General features: G+C 40.7%; 1 protein-coding gene across 2 annotated transcripts in view; it reads left to right on the plus strand.

The window, feature by feature from the left end:
• Positions 1-16,779, plus strand: part of prkcbb (protein kinase C, beta b) — a 173,640-nt gene that overhangs the window by 49,067 nt on the left and 107,794 nt on the right. For both annotated transcript variants that reach the window (XM_033644341.2, XM_033644340.2), the window contains exon 3: positions 3,130-3,212. In XM_033644341.2, the coding sequence (XP_033500232.1) occupies positions 3,130-3,212 (83 nt within the window). The remainder of the gene's footprint in view (positions 1-3,129; positions 3,213-16,779) is intronic.

A 16,779-nucleotide genomic window follows, 5' to 3' on the forward strand; every position in this document is an offset into this window, starting at 1 on the left:
GATGCAGATCTTCACAATAGGCAGCTATGATCAGTACTGTGTGCAGCTCACTCACAACAGTGCCTCCTAACTTATTTCATCCTGATGAATACTTAGTGATTCTCTTCAATACTGAACACATACATTGCAAATATTCTGATTAAAAGCTCAGATAGCCAGTAGGGTTAGGTTATGTGTGATTGTCATGTCTCGAATTGGCCTACCACAATGTCAACAGTGAAACGGGACTGACGATGAGATCGTTGTTGGGTGGGGTGCACTTTCCAGCCCACAGAAACGTACATCAATCAACCACCTAACCACACACTTTATGCATTATAGTAGCACAGTTTTCAAGAGTGTGGACTGAAGTCTTTTGAATCACAGTGTTGGGCTCTGTGGTCAATAGTGGGGTTTCCATCCAAATGTATTGAAATTTTTGAGCGAATTTTGTGAGAATGCGCAAAAGAAAATGTGAATTTATGCCCGTTTCCATTCGTTATTGTTTTGCGATTATTGGGAGTCAACAGGAAGAGCAGTAGGTGGCGCTTCTCGTGAAAAATGAACAAAATAAAAACACCCCCGTAGAAGAAGAGTGCACCATGAGATGACGTCATAAGAAAACGTCTTATGCCCACTGTAAACAACAACACACTCAACTGACACTCAACAACTGTCGTTTTATCCATTCATTCAGCGATCTGCGACTCACAAATGGGACTACTAGCATGCTGGTCGCTAACTTACGTCAGTCACCCTTTCGTCCTCTAACGTTATACTATCGTTACCTTACCTGAGCTGTTGATTGAAGAGTTGATAGATGTAACCAGAGGTCTTTGGCCCTGACACCTCTCAGCCATGTAGTGTTGTTTCAAACTCTTCCACTTGCTTCTTAGTATTTGCCATGGTTTGTCAAAGCCTTTATCCATCATTTGCTTCTGTAGCTCTTGATACACGGTCGCATTTCTTTGCTGTTTTCCGTCTAGTATGGCGTTAATGTTTGCTTCTTTTATTAATTGAAGAAAAATTTCAGTTTCTTCGTCGCCCCACACATATCTCAAACATTCCTCCGCTGCCATTTTTCATGGTGACACCATGGCGCAGAAGTGTGACGTGATATCCAGTACGTCATTGTTTATTCGCAAAACATGTTTCCATAGCAAAAAGTTGCATTTTCCTTTTATCGATTTGCTGACAAATCAACCCCCTCCAAGCGTAAAAACTTTTTTGCGAATTTTAGGCCTTTTTTTGAATTTCTGGCATTTCCATCCAAATTTTTTTCCGCAATTTTTGAAAATGCGAATAAAAATAGGTGGATGGAAACCCCACTAATGACTGACAGCCGTCGCTGATGAATCGTAGCATCGTCCATTGAGCTTGGGTGACAGCTTTTTTTTTTAAATACCTTCCTGGGTATAAATATTTACTGGGGTGTATTGTATATGACATCATTAGGGCGTGTGTCCATGTAGAGTTTTTTGTCAGTGCTGCCGTCTTTTTCAGCTGATCCCAATGAGGAGAGAGCGTATGTGAGAAAAAGCGCTCACCGTCTTTTTTCAGAGCACATCGCCTTTTTTGTGCAACACCTCCAAGCACTTCCAGTTGAACTTTCTGAAAGGTGGCAGGGACATCAGTGCTGCTTCTTTAGCTCGGCTACTGTCCACTGTCACAATAAAGGCAGAAGAATTCATTTTTGGGGAACAGATCAGCCAGCGAACACTTGATGTTGTGGATGAAGTTTGTGCTTTTATCACCGTTGGCTTTGTAAGTGAGTTGTTGACTGTGTAGTCAACCATCTATTAATGTCGCGTTACATTAGCTACTTAGCTCATGTTAGTGTTAAGATATTGTTGTCTTAGAAACATACCCACGCGGAGCACATTATTAAGAAAAGCGCTGGGATGAAAGCGCTCCCCTTTGCTCTGCCACTGCTTTTCTGCTGCTCCTGGTTCAGACCCAGGTGGGGGAGCCCTCCTGTGCGGAGCTTGCATGTACTTCTCGCGTCAGAGTGGGTTTTCTCCGGCTTCTCTTAAGTGACTCTAAATTGGCCGTAGGTGTGAATGTGAGCGTGAATGGTTGTCTGTCTCTGTGTGTTAACCCTGTCTGGCGACCTGTCCAGGGTGTACACTGCCTCTCACCCAATGTCAGCTGGGATAGGCTCCAGTGCCCCCCCAGAGAGCTCACCATTGCTATAGTCTAAACGGCTGGTAATGACAGCGTGAAGGGAGTGTTTCGGCATCTTTCTGGGTTAAAAATGGTCTGACTTTGGCAGTGTTCTGAAGATGATAAAGGGATGTTTTGATGACCCTGTTAAAATGAGAATTAAAATTTAAATTGGAGTCTAAAACCACTCCCATGTTAGTAGTATTAGTTTTAATGCGCTTGCTGAGGCCACCAAACATTGAGTGCAGTTTTGTCACCTGGTTTCCTGTGGTCCTGAACATCTGTCTCGTCGGGGAAAGTCCCGTGTAGTTTCATCCATCCACCCCAGCCTGCCTCCTAAAACCCTGAGACAGACTATCGGTATTTCTGCTGCTTCCTTCTTTACTTTTGTCAGCGCATTTGTCACGTGATTGCAACCCTCCTAATTACATGGGGTATACACACATTTTTGGCTCGTGATTATGTGGGTTACACATGAACTGTGGTGCATTACTTTAATTGTACACACACAAACATTGCATAAGAACAGTCTGCCCATATAACCAGCTGAGTTGGGCGTATAACTGCTGAAAGTCAGTGTAGTTGACTGTGTGTACTGGGCAAAGTTCTCAACCAGGGGTCCTTGAGGGGCTTCTGGGGGGTCCCTAGAAGAAATGTAGAATAGTTTATTCATATTGTGTAATTCACTATAGAAGTGAGCCATGTGTAAGTCAAGGTCATACGACTGATGATACTTATCAGGTTTCACTTTCTCAACCGTTGACAGCTATAGAAATCTGGTCTTGATCATATCTAGCAGCCAAAATCTTTTCAGGTAGAAGTCCCTGAAGGAGAATTTTATATGAAATGGGAGTCCTTGATCTAATGTGTATCAATTTAGGGGTCCTTAACACAAAAAGAGTTGAGAACTGCTGTCTCAGATTGCGAATAACATTATGTTTTGTGCACAGAGTTTAATGTTCTCTTTCTTTTTCTCTCTCTCCACAGTCTGTTGTTTCGTGGTTCACAAACGTTGCCATGAGTTCGTCACTTTCTCCTGTCCAGGTGCCGATAAAGGACCTGCATCAGACGTGAGTACAAATAGGTGAATCATTTTTAAGAACGTATGCCCCGCGTATGAGAGCGAGAATGAGTAGTGAAAGACAGATGGGACGAGAGACGGCACACACACACTTCCAGCTCATGAGCCCCCATCACCTGTCAACACCAGTGTTACGAGAGCTGCCTCCATCTTTCTCTCTCTTCTCGTTTTCCTTTTCCTGTCCTGACTGTTACACCATACCATCACACACTCACACACTCTAGTGTTTACATTTGGTAGGCTCAATACTGTACACATTAAATATAGACGTGTAACACCCGAAGCTGTCCAGTATGACCAATATTGGCCGCTGAGCAGCTCCACTGGCATGATGGGAAATTAAATGAATTATCTTCAGCTGTTCAGATCCAGGGTTGTGCAGTGTGTTGATATGGAATAGGAGGAAACATGTTTTTTGAAATCTTTTGCACTTTGATCATGAATTAAGTTTCTTTAACATTGCATGTGTTTTTTTTTTTTTACTGTATTATTGTCACCTTAGATAAAGAATATTCACATGATATAATTACTGAAAACAAATGAGACCATGGCTGAGATGATAAGTGATAAAAATCGGGATATTTAGTTCCTTGGTCAAAGGTTTTGGCTTTACTAAGGAGACAGTTTGTTTTTGTTTTGTTTTTTACAGTGGTGAAGCACAGTGTTTTATTTTATTTGTATAGCATTACTATTTTTATTTATTTTTATTTAACCTTTATTTAACCAGGAAAATCTTGAGAGATTAAAGATATCTTTTTCAAGAGTGTCCTGGCCAAGACAGGCAGCAACATAAGTTACAGACAGACCAGATAGAATAAAAATATACAGAATAAAAAAATATACAGCTGTAAAACAGGTGATATAAACTATATACTAGAAGCATACAAAAGCAAAAAAGGTTAATTACACATGATTACAAAGACCAGCTAATAAACACCCTGACAAAGGTATGTAGATGAGTGTGTACAAAAATACTGCAACAGTGCAAGATTTCAGCACACTTGCACCTATGCAGTGTTTGGACTCATTGGTGTTTTTCAGCACCTTGTCAAGACTGAGGCGGGTGGAGCAGTAGCTATTCTGCATTATCTACAAATATCTCGACAAAGTTTTGATAAAATACATTGTATGCAGAGTTTTCCTGGCTCAAAATGAGGCAGAGGTGGTACCATCCTAATCATGAGCACACACGTCACACGTGCCTGTGTACTGTGCTTTCAGCTGGATCAAGCAATATATTTAAGGAGTTCTAATAATTATATGATTGTAGTGGAGTGGCAGATTACATGACCCGGTTAAGCTATGTTTAAGACTGAGAACATGACCACAAACACTGATATACTGAATATTTTGTAGAACAGTTTTATTCTGCAGGCAAAATATTATTTACACAAATGTATTTCTCCTGTTTTTGAAGCATTTGAAATTAATTAAAAATAATAACTGTAAAGTAATCCCCTCTCACACACCTTTACAAAGCCCCTTTCTCACTCAGAAGTAGTCACAGGTATTTATAGGCTCCAGCTCCAACTGGCAGTGAGTATAACTCAACATCTGGGTGAACACGCTAATTTTAGCCTCTTTACCGGTGACAGAGAATGACGTTTGTCTTCGCCTAAGCATCTCTTAAACATCACTCCAAATGAGTCTGTAAGATATATATAAAAAGAAGTAACCACCGTAACATGTTCTTTGGCCTCCATGCTGCTTTCTACTGTTTTCTAACCTGTTATCCGACCTGCCAGTGACGTTTGACGTGACACACCAGTACAAATTTAAAAAAGAGCCTACTGGCAATGAGAAAGGAGTCTATCAGCTTTTTGATGGGTTTTCTCATGTTTAAAAACCTGTTTAAAAAAATCTGTGTACATGTGCTAATTTTGGTGGAAAAGGGTTATAAAACAGCCTATCCATTTTTATCTAATTAATTCTGATTATTTTACCTCCTATTTTAGATTGTTGCTTTTATTAGTATCTGTGGCAAATATGTTCTGACTAATATGTTTAACAGATGTATGTTTGAACTTTTGTACTGATAAAGTGGGAAAAAAGTTGTCAATTTTTTTTTTTATTTTCCTCACATTTCACCAGAGTAAACATTGTAGTCTGAGTACAAGATGGCGTTCAGTCACAAGTGTAGATGTGCATGTTTGAGCAGTGTTCACAAATGCAGAGTCCAACTGCCATTTGCAACGGCATTTATAAACTCCAAGTGGGGATATAAAACTATCATTGAACAGCAGAGAAAAGGAGTGTATGGTGGCGTAAATGTTGCGGTGCACCGGGCTGTCCCTGCTTTGCTGCTGTCCAAAGCAGACGGCTCTTTGTTCCTTGTTGGCAGTTTGGCAGTGCCTCTCCCAGTGCACTGTGCTGACTATGTTAGCGCAACCACATCAGTGTAACGCCTCAAATGCAGTTACAAGTGACAGAAATCCACCAAGTGCAACGCTTGTAGGAAAATAGTGTTTTCCATTTTGACAGCTGTCAGAGTTTTGTTGAAAAACAGTGTGGATGCATCTCTCGTTTTAAGTGCTGCGGTCAGTCTCTCACGAAACTATGAAATTCAGTGTTGCATTTGACCCACATATGGTTCTTGAATTAGCACCAAGCTTTCTCTAGCTGCTGTCTAAATTCACTCCTGCTTCTTGTCTTCCTGCCAGAGGTACCTTGAACTTGATGGTCCCCTTATCTCTTCTTAACTATCTTGAGAAAAAAAGTCTTGACTCTACAAGACTCTACTCTGTGGTTACGTGTTCCCATGCTTCTTAAAAGCCACATCACAGCTCACATCACTTAACATGAACTGCAGTCTGTTTACGTGCACATCTTATACACACACACACACACACACACACACACACACACACACTCACTATCGCTTGTGGTTAAAAGTCATGCTTGTTCTTATGTTATTAATTCTCTTTAAACATTCTCTCCCCGTCACATCTGCTGTAACAACAGGAAGTGCCATTAACTGATACTTTCAACATAATCTCATCCACTCTCTCAAGGAGCTGAGAAGTCTTCTCTCTGATTGATATTCTCAAAATGCAAACCCATTCTCTAACCTATCCTGTCAAGAGGGCAAAATTAGTCTCCTTCCTTCTCTTAAGAGCACTCTTAGGACGCCAGCTTCATCCTCTCAAAAACCCAGGGGTGTTTAAGTTCCTCAGCCGTGTCCTTACCTCCCTCTGGAGTGCCCTTTCACTCTGACAAGTACACTTAGCAAGCTGCCTCCAGAGGAAACGCTGGTGTTCACTCTTTAGCTTCCTGTGGCGTGTTCTGTATAACTGATATGTCTCCGCAGTCTTTCCTTTCATCTGATTATATGTCTGCGTGTCTAACAACTACCTCATTTCTTCTTTTTTTTTGTCCTCATTCACCTGACTGCTCCTTCCTCTTTTCCTAGTGCCATTTGGAGTGCCACAAATAGCCTCTTCTATGTTAGCTTCTGTTTTAGTCAGGGCCATAAAGTGCCAGGTTTGGGTACCCAAACAGATGCTAAAGCTTCACAAAAAATATTTGTCAGTGCTTTTCTTTCTCCAATATCTGCAGGTTCTTTGAGAACCTGGAGAAGTCATTAAAAATAAGAGCTTAATTCTGTAAGGAATTTATTGACGTGTGTTATTTGACCTGTAAAATACTGAGAGCTGCCCAACAAATGGAGGTTTGCTATATGTCAGGGAAAATAAAGATGCACCAACTGCAATTTTGTTGGCCGCTCACAATTTTCTGTCTAAGAACTATAATTAACAACATACACACATGATTTCAGACTTTTCTTTGACAACACTGGAGACTTGGTGTGAAATGGTTAAAAGTTCAAAAACAGCTCATTTGGCAGTTTAAACCATTTCTCAGGATGATGGGGGCGTGATCAGACTACACGTGATAGACAGTTCCCTCTCAGATCAATTAACATTTATTTTCCTCTCAATCACTAGCATTAAAACGTTTCGCTGCCACGGAATATACTACTAAATTTATCAAATGGACCCTGCTTGGTTAGAAAGCTAACTAGACTAAATAGCAAACAAGGTTTGACCACCCAACTTTATGGTTTTATTTGACTATACCTCCCACGATATGAAGCTAATTGTTTTAGCATTTTCCAGTCATTTAAAATGATGGCAGTGTTAGCTTTGTTATGTGAAACTTTTGAGCTTATTATCAATTACCATAGTAGTCTGCTGGTTATCCTGACTATAGGCTCATAAGTAGACCAGGGTAGATCACCCATATTTATGTTTTGTTTTTTTTTTCTTTAAATATACTGCCCAGGCTTAGAAGATAAAATTTCAACATATTCACAAGGGCTGCCCCCTAATAGTTGACCAAGGGTTCGTCGAACAGAAAGGTCATTAGTCTGCAAGATTTCATTCGTGGTTTAGTTGCAGAAAAAAACAAACAAACGTGAAACTCTATTAGGAGCTGCACCTTGTCAAAATAAGTCACAACCTATGTGACTGGACCATGTGGGAATTTAATTTGAAAAGACAGACACAGGAAGTGTCCACGCTCAGTAGTCAGACAGGAGTCAGGTTAATTTCCAGGGCTGGTACCTGCGGTTATTCCACAGGCTAGTTAATAACATGTTGGGCAGGAAATCCAAAGTGTGGGATCATTTTGAGAAGGTGAAGGACGAACCCAAGGTGATATGTAAACTCATCTTCATTGGTCGACTACAAACATGACGTATCATCTGAAACATGGAAGTAGCTACATGCCCATTAGCCCACAGCGTCATTAACAGGCGGCTCGCTCAGTGTGTGACGTGCACTTGGAGATAAAATATAGGCCTATATTAATGAAGGTTCATTAGTACGTTTTTGTATTTCTCTGTAATGTAGCACAGTGTTAACAATGTTACTGATACTATTCTTTCTCACACCTTCAACTCAAACCATTGTGTTGCCCCGCCCAAAATATATCATTTAATGGATAAATTAATATCATAAACATGTGGGCGACTAGTCAACTAATGGCCCTAAATGACGACTATTGGTCGACTTGGAAAATTCTTAGTCAGGGTGCAGCCCCAGTATAGTGCTATAGACCCATCGTGGCAGTCCCAGGGGTCAGACTCTGACTCAGACAATTGTTTGAAATGATTCATGTAAAATCCTATTTTCTTGGAAAGCTGTGGGAGGCTCATGCAGGTGGTGAGGACAAAGTTCGCATCATCCTTTGACTCACACTGGTCACATTTATTGGAAACACACCAGGTTGAATTACACCTGATTTTCCTTGAAATCATCCCTAAACCTCCTTTAAAACGTCCTTTTGCTTGACTTTTTGAACCTGGCAGATAACCTGTTTCTTCACTGGTCGCCTCAGATGTCATCCCACATCTTTGTATATCTCCTGTTTCCTCTGAAAGTCCCCTCCTCTTTTTCTAGCACTATAATTCTATATTTGGCATACACTTACCTCCCGTCTACCTGAATTTCTCTCCAACTGTCTATCTCTCCACCCTATTCTGTACATCCTCTATTTAAATGCCACTCCACCCAGGGGGGCCCTGCTCTTAATTACGGGGCCTCGCCACCCCCACCATGTCATTTCCTTAATGAGTTCATGGTCTTACGACCTCGGTTCCTGCACAGTGGGAACGTCGGGTATCGCTGCTCCAAAGTAGTTGCACATTTAAATATAGGAGGCAGGAAGACAGGTAGGCTGGCTCACAAAGCACAGGGGTTCTGCTGGTCATGTAATTCCTTGAATCTAATGAAGTTTTGTAATATATACTGTACCTGTTCAAACTGTCAGAAAAAAACGAGGGATTTGGTCAGCTCTCTGAAGAAGATTTTTACACACATTTACATGTTTGTCTCATTCCAACATCACCACACCAGGAAAACATCATGTTATTTGACCATAAACGCTCTCTGACTTGGTCATGGAACATTATAAAACACCTGTGTGAAGATTTTCTAATAATGGTGTCAGATTTGCACAGTTTGACAGAGTGTTTTCTCCCACGCACACCTGCACAGAACTGGCTTTTTGAACTTGAAAAATCAGAGAACAAAACATTTTCAGCAGGTATATTTCTGTCATGTTGAGCTTGATCATGTAACATAGGTGTCCTTAACAGTTTCAGCTCTCAAAAAGCTAATTATAACAATGGTTAAGCCGAGTCACACTGTTTGAAATTCAGCTTTGTTATTCTGCCAAAGGAAAATGAAGCTGTGTTTTTCTCCTGCTGCTGTTTGCAGATCTTCATTACTTGATTTTTCTGTATTTCTAATCCAAATGATCACTGCAGGGCAGATTCTTATCTCGTTGAGCATTTTTAATACACTGAAGTGTTGCTATTTACAGTGTTATCTGAATGCTAAAACACTGACGGTGATTCTTGAAGCACTACCTCTGAAACCATTATGCAAATTTTCTGCCTAACACTCAGTTTGTCATTTTATAACACTCATAGCCAAACTGTAAAGTGACACCATTTTGCCAGTTGCCTTTCCACATTGACCAGCCCATTCTCTTTCCCAAGTCGTCAAATACCATCGCTTTGTCAGTGATTCTGGCATTACACACAGTTACAAAAAGACATTTTTCACAGCAGTATGATAGGCGGCATCAGTTTGATCTGTTGTGTAGGACTAGATGTTAATATCCCTTATTGCACACTTGAGACGCTGCTAGAGACTCTGTGGGATGGTCAAGTGAGAGATGGCGTCCTCTGGGTTATCAAGTGGGCGCCCTCCTTCCTTGGTGTTTCGCTGATTGGCCCACGACACCTCCAGAGGGTTCAGCAGTGAATCCCAGCGTCCAGGGTTCATCCCTTAGATGCCATTTACTTATTTGAGGGCCCAGGTGGAGTCCTTCCTCTTTATCCAAAGCCACTGACTCCCCTTTTCAGCGGCTCTGGAGAGGTCCTTGACCGCCTGCCGGTGGGCCTTCCCTCGCGCTCCCATCTCCCAGAGTAGCCTGGGTGTTGAGATGGCTACGAACCCCCTGCAGCCGACTTCCACTGGTCGTACCTTTGCTGTCCAGCCTTGTTGTACATCGGCTGCAAGCTCCGCGTACCTCAGCTTCTTGCGCTCGTAGGCCCCCTCCACTGCACTCTCCCAGGGCACTGTCAGCTCGATAATGTACACGTGCCTGAGCGAGGCTGACCATAGCACAAGGTCTGGTCGCAGGTTGGTGGACGTGATCTCAGCTGGAAAGCAGAGCTTCTGGCCCAAGTCTGCCAGCAGCTTCCAATCCCGTGCCCTGCCTAGCTGCCCACTGTCTGGTCTTGAGGTGGTGAGACTGACTTGACCCTCGCCCTCCTGGACAAATGTTGTTGCCTGCCAGCGGGATGACGGGGAAGGAAGGGCGTTGACACTTGGTTGTGCCACCAGGTGTAACGGCCTTGGGTGAAATGCAGTTAGTAACTACATAATATAAGGAGCTGGAAAGTCCGTATAGGTTGGGTGTTAGGGGAGGTGGATGGGTCCAAAAAACCCTGGACTTTCGCCTGGGAGGCTGCTGCTCACTTCCCTTGTGAATGTTGAGCCAAACCATGCCACCACATGCCTTTGTTGCCTAAACCTAACAACGTGCTTTTGTTTCACAAGAAATTAAATGTAAACATGTTTTACCAATGTTGTAAGTTTACTTTTGAAACAGACTGTGCATCTAACAAGCAGAAATTGTATGTGTCCTGTGAAAACACAAGTGTATTTTAAAGAGTTGGGATGAGAACATATTGCAGCAACACATGGAAACGTTTTTTAGATAATGAGTTCACTTACAAATTAGAGCTTGGACACTTTAAATAGGCCACAGGTAAACATTTAGTTTGGACCACAATGGAGGCCAAAATTGAACAGAGAAATGTGGATGAACTCTCTACAAATTAGGCAAGATTTGGAATCTTTTTTCTACATTAAGTCCTTTTTCTAACACAAATGTTTTTGTTTTCTACTGTTTCTTGTTTGAGGCATGCAAAGCAAAATGCTTCTCCCCTTATTTGTAATAAACACACTTTACACAGTTGGACAGCTGTGTGTACAGTTTGTGTTTACTACATGTATGACAAAACCTTGTTGCAAACTGATAACAGTTGGCACATGGAAAAAACAAAAGCCACAAATGCTTTCATTAATACTATCAGAGCGTAGTTGGTGCTTCGTGTGCTTATTCACATCATGCTTTGTGTGTCCTGTTTAAATGCAAACATATTGTTTTAAAAAGGAGTTTGATGGGTTTTGCAAGAATTGCTTCCTTTTGCAAGAGATGTGTAATGTTTTGCAGGTTTGGTGTGTGGAGTGTGGAGTGCAAAAAATCGCCTGCAGTATTAAAGATAGCAATCAGACAAAAATGTATTTAAATTCAAATTCAATGCTCTGCTAATACAGTATCCAAATAGATACAACTCTGAAGTGTTTTGGAGCTAATATTCTCAGTGTACAGCTTTAATAATCAACCCAAATAAATAAACTACTCAATTGATTGAAAAAGGGCAAAAATGCAAAACTTTATCAGGTCTCAGCCTCTCAAGTGTGAACATGTCTTTGCTTTTTTGTCTCCTGTTGTATTAGACTGAATATTTCTGAGTTTTTGACTGTTGGGCTGATGTCAGTTTTGTGACCTTTGTAGGCCAAATAATCGATTGAGACCATAATAGTCGGTGCTATAAAAGGATTCATCTGCATCAGAATAAAATGACTCCTCAGGCAGCGACAAATCCTGAGCCTTCCTCTGAGTCTGAAGCTGATAATGTTGAGCCAGTGCTTTGTGGGTCACACACACCAAGACACAGCAGAGCAGGAGATGTGTCTGAAGGACACCAGATAGATGCAGCAATAAAGGAAGACACAATTTGCAGAGGGCAGGTTTATTCTACATAATCGGTAATATTGTCACACTGTCTGCAGCAATCAGCCCACCACTCCCATTTTACCTCCTGCCAGTCCCTCCCTGTCTCTTCCTCTCTCTGTCAGCTATGTATGTTTAAAAGAAGAAGTCAATTATAGATCTGGGTTAATAGAATGGGTTCCCTGTGGGAGGGGTCGAGGGATGAGATCCTCTAATGAAACCTACATTTCATGCCCACAGCCCGCTAATCATGGTATAGAACTCAGTGTGTGTGTGTGTGTGTGTGTGTGTGTGTGTGTGTGTGTGAGTGAGAGAGAGTGAGAAACTGAGATAGTAAGATGTATGCACAAAGCACTACTGCAAAAGCTTTAACAAGTAAATGTGGAGGACAGGAAGACGGCTAACTTGGGTGTCTGATTAATTCATATTTATTTCCCACTGGTCCTGATATTCCTATAATATGTTTTCCAGATATAAATGTCAAGTCATGTCAGTTTTATTTATATAGCCCTCAATCACAAATCACAAATTTACCTCAAGGGGCTGTACTGCACAATCAGTATGGCATTTGACACCCTCTATCCTTAGACACTTAAATCCCCCTCCCTTGTGTTGTGTGCACAATACCCAACGATAAATGAGACTCTGCATACTAGGCTGCATACTATACGCACCAACTGTTTGCAACTATCATTTACACGTAACAGGCGTTTTTCTCGACAAAAATTGAAATTTTCAAAAACATCTTCCAAAGTGAAAGTTTTTAAAAATATCCTTTTCTATTGAGACGTGTAAACAGATTAGTTTTGGAAAATGATGACGTTGCAACCCAGTTCGCACATGCCTGTGAGGCGCCCGGGAACCACAACAACAATGGCGAATATATGCCGGGTTGTTTACGTTTTGTTAGCACTTTTGAGACTACTTACGAGCTTTCAAATGAACTTAGCACTGCTGCATCAACATCACTGCTACATCGGCGCACAAAGACGTCTGCTGTGCCCAATATTAGTAAGTGCATAGCAGCTAACTATTACCCTGGAAATCCAGAGTTCTCGCGAGAGCACAATTTGAATTTGCTCAGCGAGTCACTCTGGCAATCAGTAATGATGCTCATTACCCATGGCGTTGGAGCCGAGCTGCACCAATCACACCGGTGTATCTGATATAGGCAGGCCAGAGGCGAGCTAAACAGATGACGACAGCGCTGCGATGACGAAGTCTGGAATCAGTCAGTAAACATTGCAAGATGGCTACGGATGAACACCAGTTGTTTGAAACGGCTTTGGCCACTACAATGAACGAGTTAGACTTGGCTTTTTCTCTAAAAGAGGAACAGAAGACGGCACTTGAATCTTTGTTTTGCAAGAAGGTAGCGCTCTGGATATGTCACCCCGTGTATTGTTCTGATTGGTCGCAGTGTTATCCAGTTGCTGCAGTGATATTTTCAAATGCATGCTTGGTGCCGCCCCTCGAGTTGGGTCATTTGCATTACTCATAGCCAGACAGTAAATCTTTCTAGATTTGGGTCTGGATTTCCAGGCTAGCTAACTATGCTACATAAGGTCAAAACGTAGTTTGTCATTGTCAAGAGGAAAACAAATCACTGTGCATGCACGGAACGTTCTTCTATGGTGTTTGACATATGGTGTATCGCCACCTACTGGCCTGGCATGCTAATTGCAGCAGGGATATCGTTTTCAAAACTGGTCGTGTAAACCCAGAATTTTTTTATACGAGATAAATAAAAATCTGTTTTTATTTGTATCAATATATATGTAAACAAGGCATTAGTCAAGCATTGGTGTATTTCAAAATCCATATTGAAAGATATGCCATTTCAAATAGTTGAAAAGCTGGCTTTTTAAGATTTATTTTTTTTCACTGAAAAGGATGTTCCCTAAAAAAAAGATGTGTTTTCCTGTCTGGGACGTTGTAAGATTATTTATTTCTTAACAAAATGTAAGGTAAAGACATTGCAATATGTTTCAGTGCAGAGCTTTTTTTTTTTTTTTTTTGCATATTTTGTTGATTGTCTGGATTTGTATGTGTCATTATACTCAACTAAAGTGAAACTTTAAACTTAAACTAGGTGTGAAAAAAACACTTTGGTTAACTGAAATAAAAATAAAATCTAGACTTTAGAAGAAAATGGAAACTAACTGATATAGTCTACTTACAAAACTAACTGAAAACAAAATTTACAGGAAATGTCTCCAGTTTTAGTCTTTCTGTTTCTAATTGGTCAAATTTGTCAACACAACAGACTGGGACTTAGAAACTGGGATGTCTACAAGACTGAGTGAGCTGCCTTTAGAAAGTGTTGTGTCTGTATCTTCCCCCTGACAAATACACCCATATGAAGCAACAACTAAAACTAATACTGAAACTACTAAAAAGTGAACAAAAACATTTTAACAAAAACAAAACTGAGACGAGCACACCCACTCTGGAAACTCAACTGAAACTAAAGTGAACTGAAAACAAAAAATAAACATGAAGTAAAAATAAGACTAATATAAAAATGAGAATAAAACTATAATAACTTCCAATCACAATTATATTGGCCAATGAAATGTTCATATCATCAAATGCCTATTAAGATGACAGTATTATATATTGCAAACATATATATTAAGTGTCCAGGAAAATGTAAAGCAGTGTCACAGATTTAGTTGAGAGAAGAACAGAAACTTAATGAATATTTTATGTTTTAGAGAATCATCAAGCATCTTTTGATGATGAAGAGTTTGTCTCAATTTGCTTTCTTATTGAAAGTCAGAATGAGACAAAGTTAGAAACCACTTACATGTCTGCACGATAAATATGTAGCTAGAGCCAGAGGCTGGTTAGCTTAGCATAAACACTAGCCTGACACATAACTGACAAATAAGCACATCAAACAGTGAATTTTGCTTTTTACATTTCAGATTCTGAATGTAGTGACAAAATGACAAATATCTTTTTTTGACTGAGCTTTAAAAGTAGTGCTAGGTGGATCTGTTAGCTTTGGACTGAGTCAGGCTACAGTAGGTGTTTCTAGACTTTATGCTGAGAGTTTTTCTCACCTCTCTCCCACAAAATTCCTCTGCCTCCCTGTGTACACAGGGCTTTTTTTTTTTTGAAAAAAAAATTGACTTCCTATATGTCTCTAGTTTACATTTTGGTGTGATAGACCTGCCTATCTAGTAGCTTGATAAATTATTTTGGATTGGGTCTTCCCCAAAATTGAAAATAGTCCAAATTGAGGCTTCTCAAAAAGGGACAGTGTCTGCCTTATCACATGAATCTCGGGAAATAATTATCAGAATGTCACCAAATTTGGTTTCCTGTAACCCGAGGAGACTTCTCTGGAGTAGGATATTTATGATTATTTGGTACTTTAACTTAGCAGTGTTGGCGGTGAAAGCAAACAAATCTGTCCAAGCATTACTACAGTAAATTCCTAATTTTCCTCTAATTTTTTTTTGTTTTGGGATATGGAATCCAAAGCCCTCCTAGGAAGACTCAAGACCAGTCACTGCTATTCAGGTTCACCGAAATTTAGCAAAAACGGAGCTCTTGATATGCTAGCCTCGCGTCACCAGGCACATAAAGTGAAGAGCCTGGTTTTTATCCAGTCTGAATTTTGTCTGGATTCTGGTTCCGGTCTAGAGAGCAGATGCAGAATTCACCAAATTCACCAAAGTAAAAGTGTTCACCAAAGTAAAACTTTAAATTCTGGCGCACCATCGATTTGGGGTGATGAGGGGTGTAAGAAAATCGATTAACTTAATGGCTTGGGCTTTTCTTGTAAATTATATTCTTTAAATTAAAAGTTTCACCGCATTTTTATTAGCTTGGTGCTTTTATTTTGACGGAAAGGGGCATCCATTGAAATCCGGATCCCCAGACTAGGATACGCTGAAACTGAACGTTTCAACAACGCAATGGTTAACATGTAGTTAAGGCACAAAACCACCTGGTTATGGTTAGGAAGAGATCATGATTTGGCTTAAAATATCGTGTTTGGGGGCACAAACCTGGCAGAAAAAGCAGAGATATCTTGGGAACATAACGGCTTTTTGGGCCTAAATCGTGGCTGTTTTTTTTGTTTGTTTTTTTTTTCACTCTAACAGTGGTCTGCAGTGATCTTTAGCTTGGCAGGCATCTTGCCTTCACCTCCAGCTTGTATATTACATCACATTACAAATGATATGATGCATATAAAACATTCAAATGCAACATATTTGCAGTTTGCAGAAATGTATACTGCTGACATACTGCTTTTTGTGACTGCACAGCCTATGTTCGTGCAGTCACAGCAAACACACACTTAATAGCACACATTTAGTGTCTTGTCATACACATTCCTGCACACACACAAACACTGAATCACTGAAGGAGAAACAATATGAACACATAATGGCACATGTTCTCATTTGGTGACATTGATTTTCTCTGTGTTCAGCTTACTGCACAGAATAAGCAGGATGGTAATGGCTACTCCCCCCCCAGAGAGTCTGTGTCAGCATGTGAGAGGCAGGTTACTCTCTGGTCACTCTGTCACAAGGCTGACACCCATAAACAGACTCACATCCACAGCTGTGGACATTTTATAGTGTACAGTTCACCTAACCTCTGTGTGTGTGGGCTGTGAGAGGAAACTGAAGCTCCTCAAGGTAAACCCACACTGGAAGACCTCACTCGGGGTTCAGGTTCAGACCCAGTGACTATTGAGGTTTGTTTTTTTTTTGTGTATT

This window comes from Epinephelus lanceolatus, chromosome 18 (assembly GCF_041903045.1).
Source record: "Epinephelus lanceolatus isolate andai-2023 chromosome 18, ASM4190304v1, whole genome shotgun sequence".
NCBI lineage: Eukaryota > Metazoa > Chordata > Actinopteri > Perciformes > Serranidae > Epinephelus > Epinephelus lanceolatus.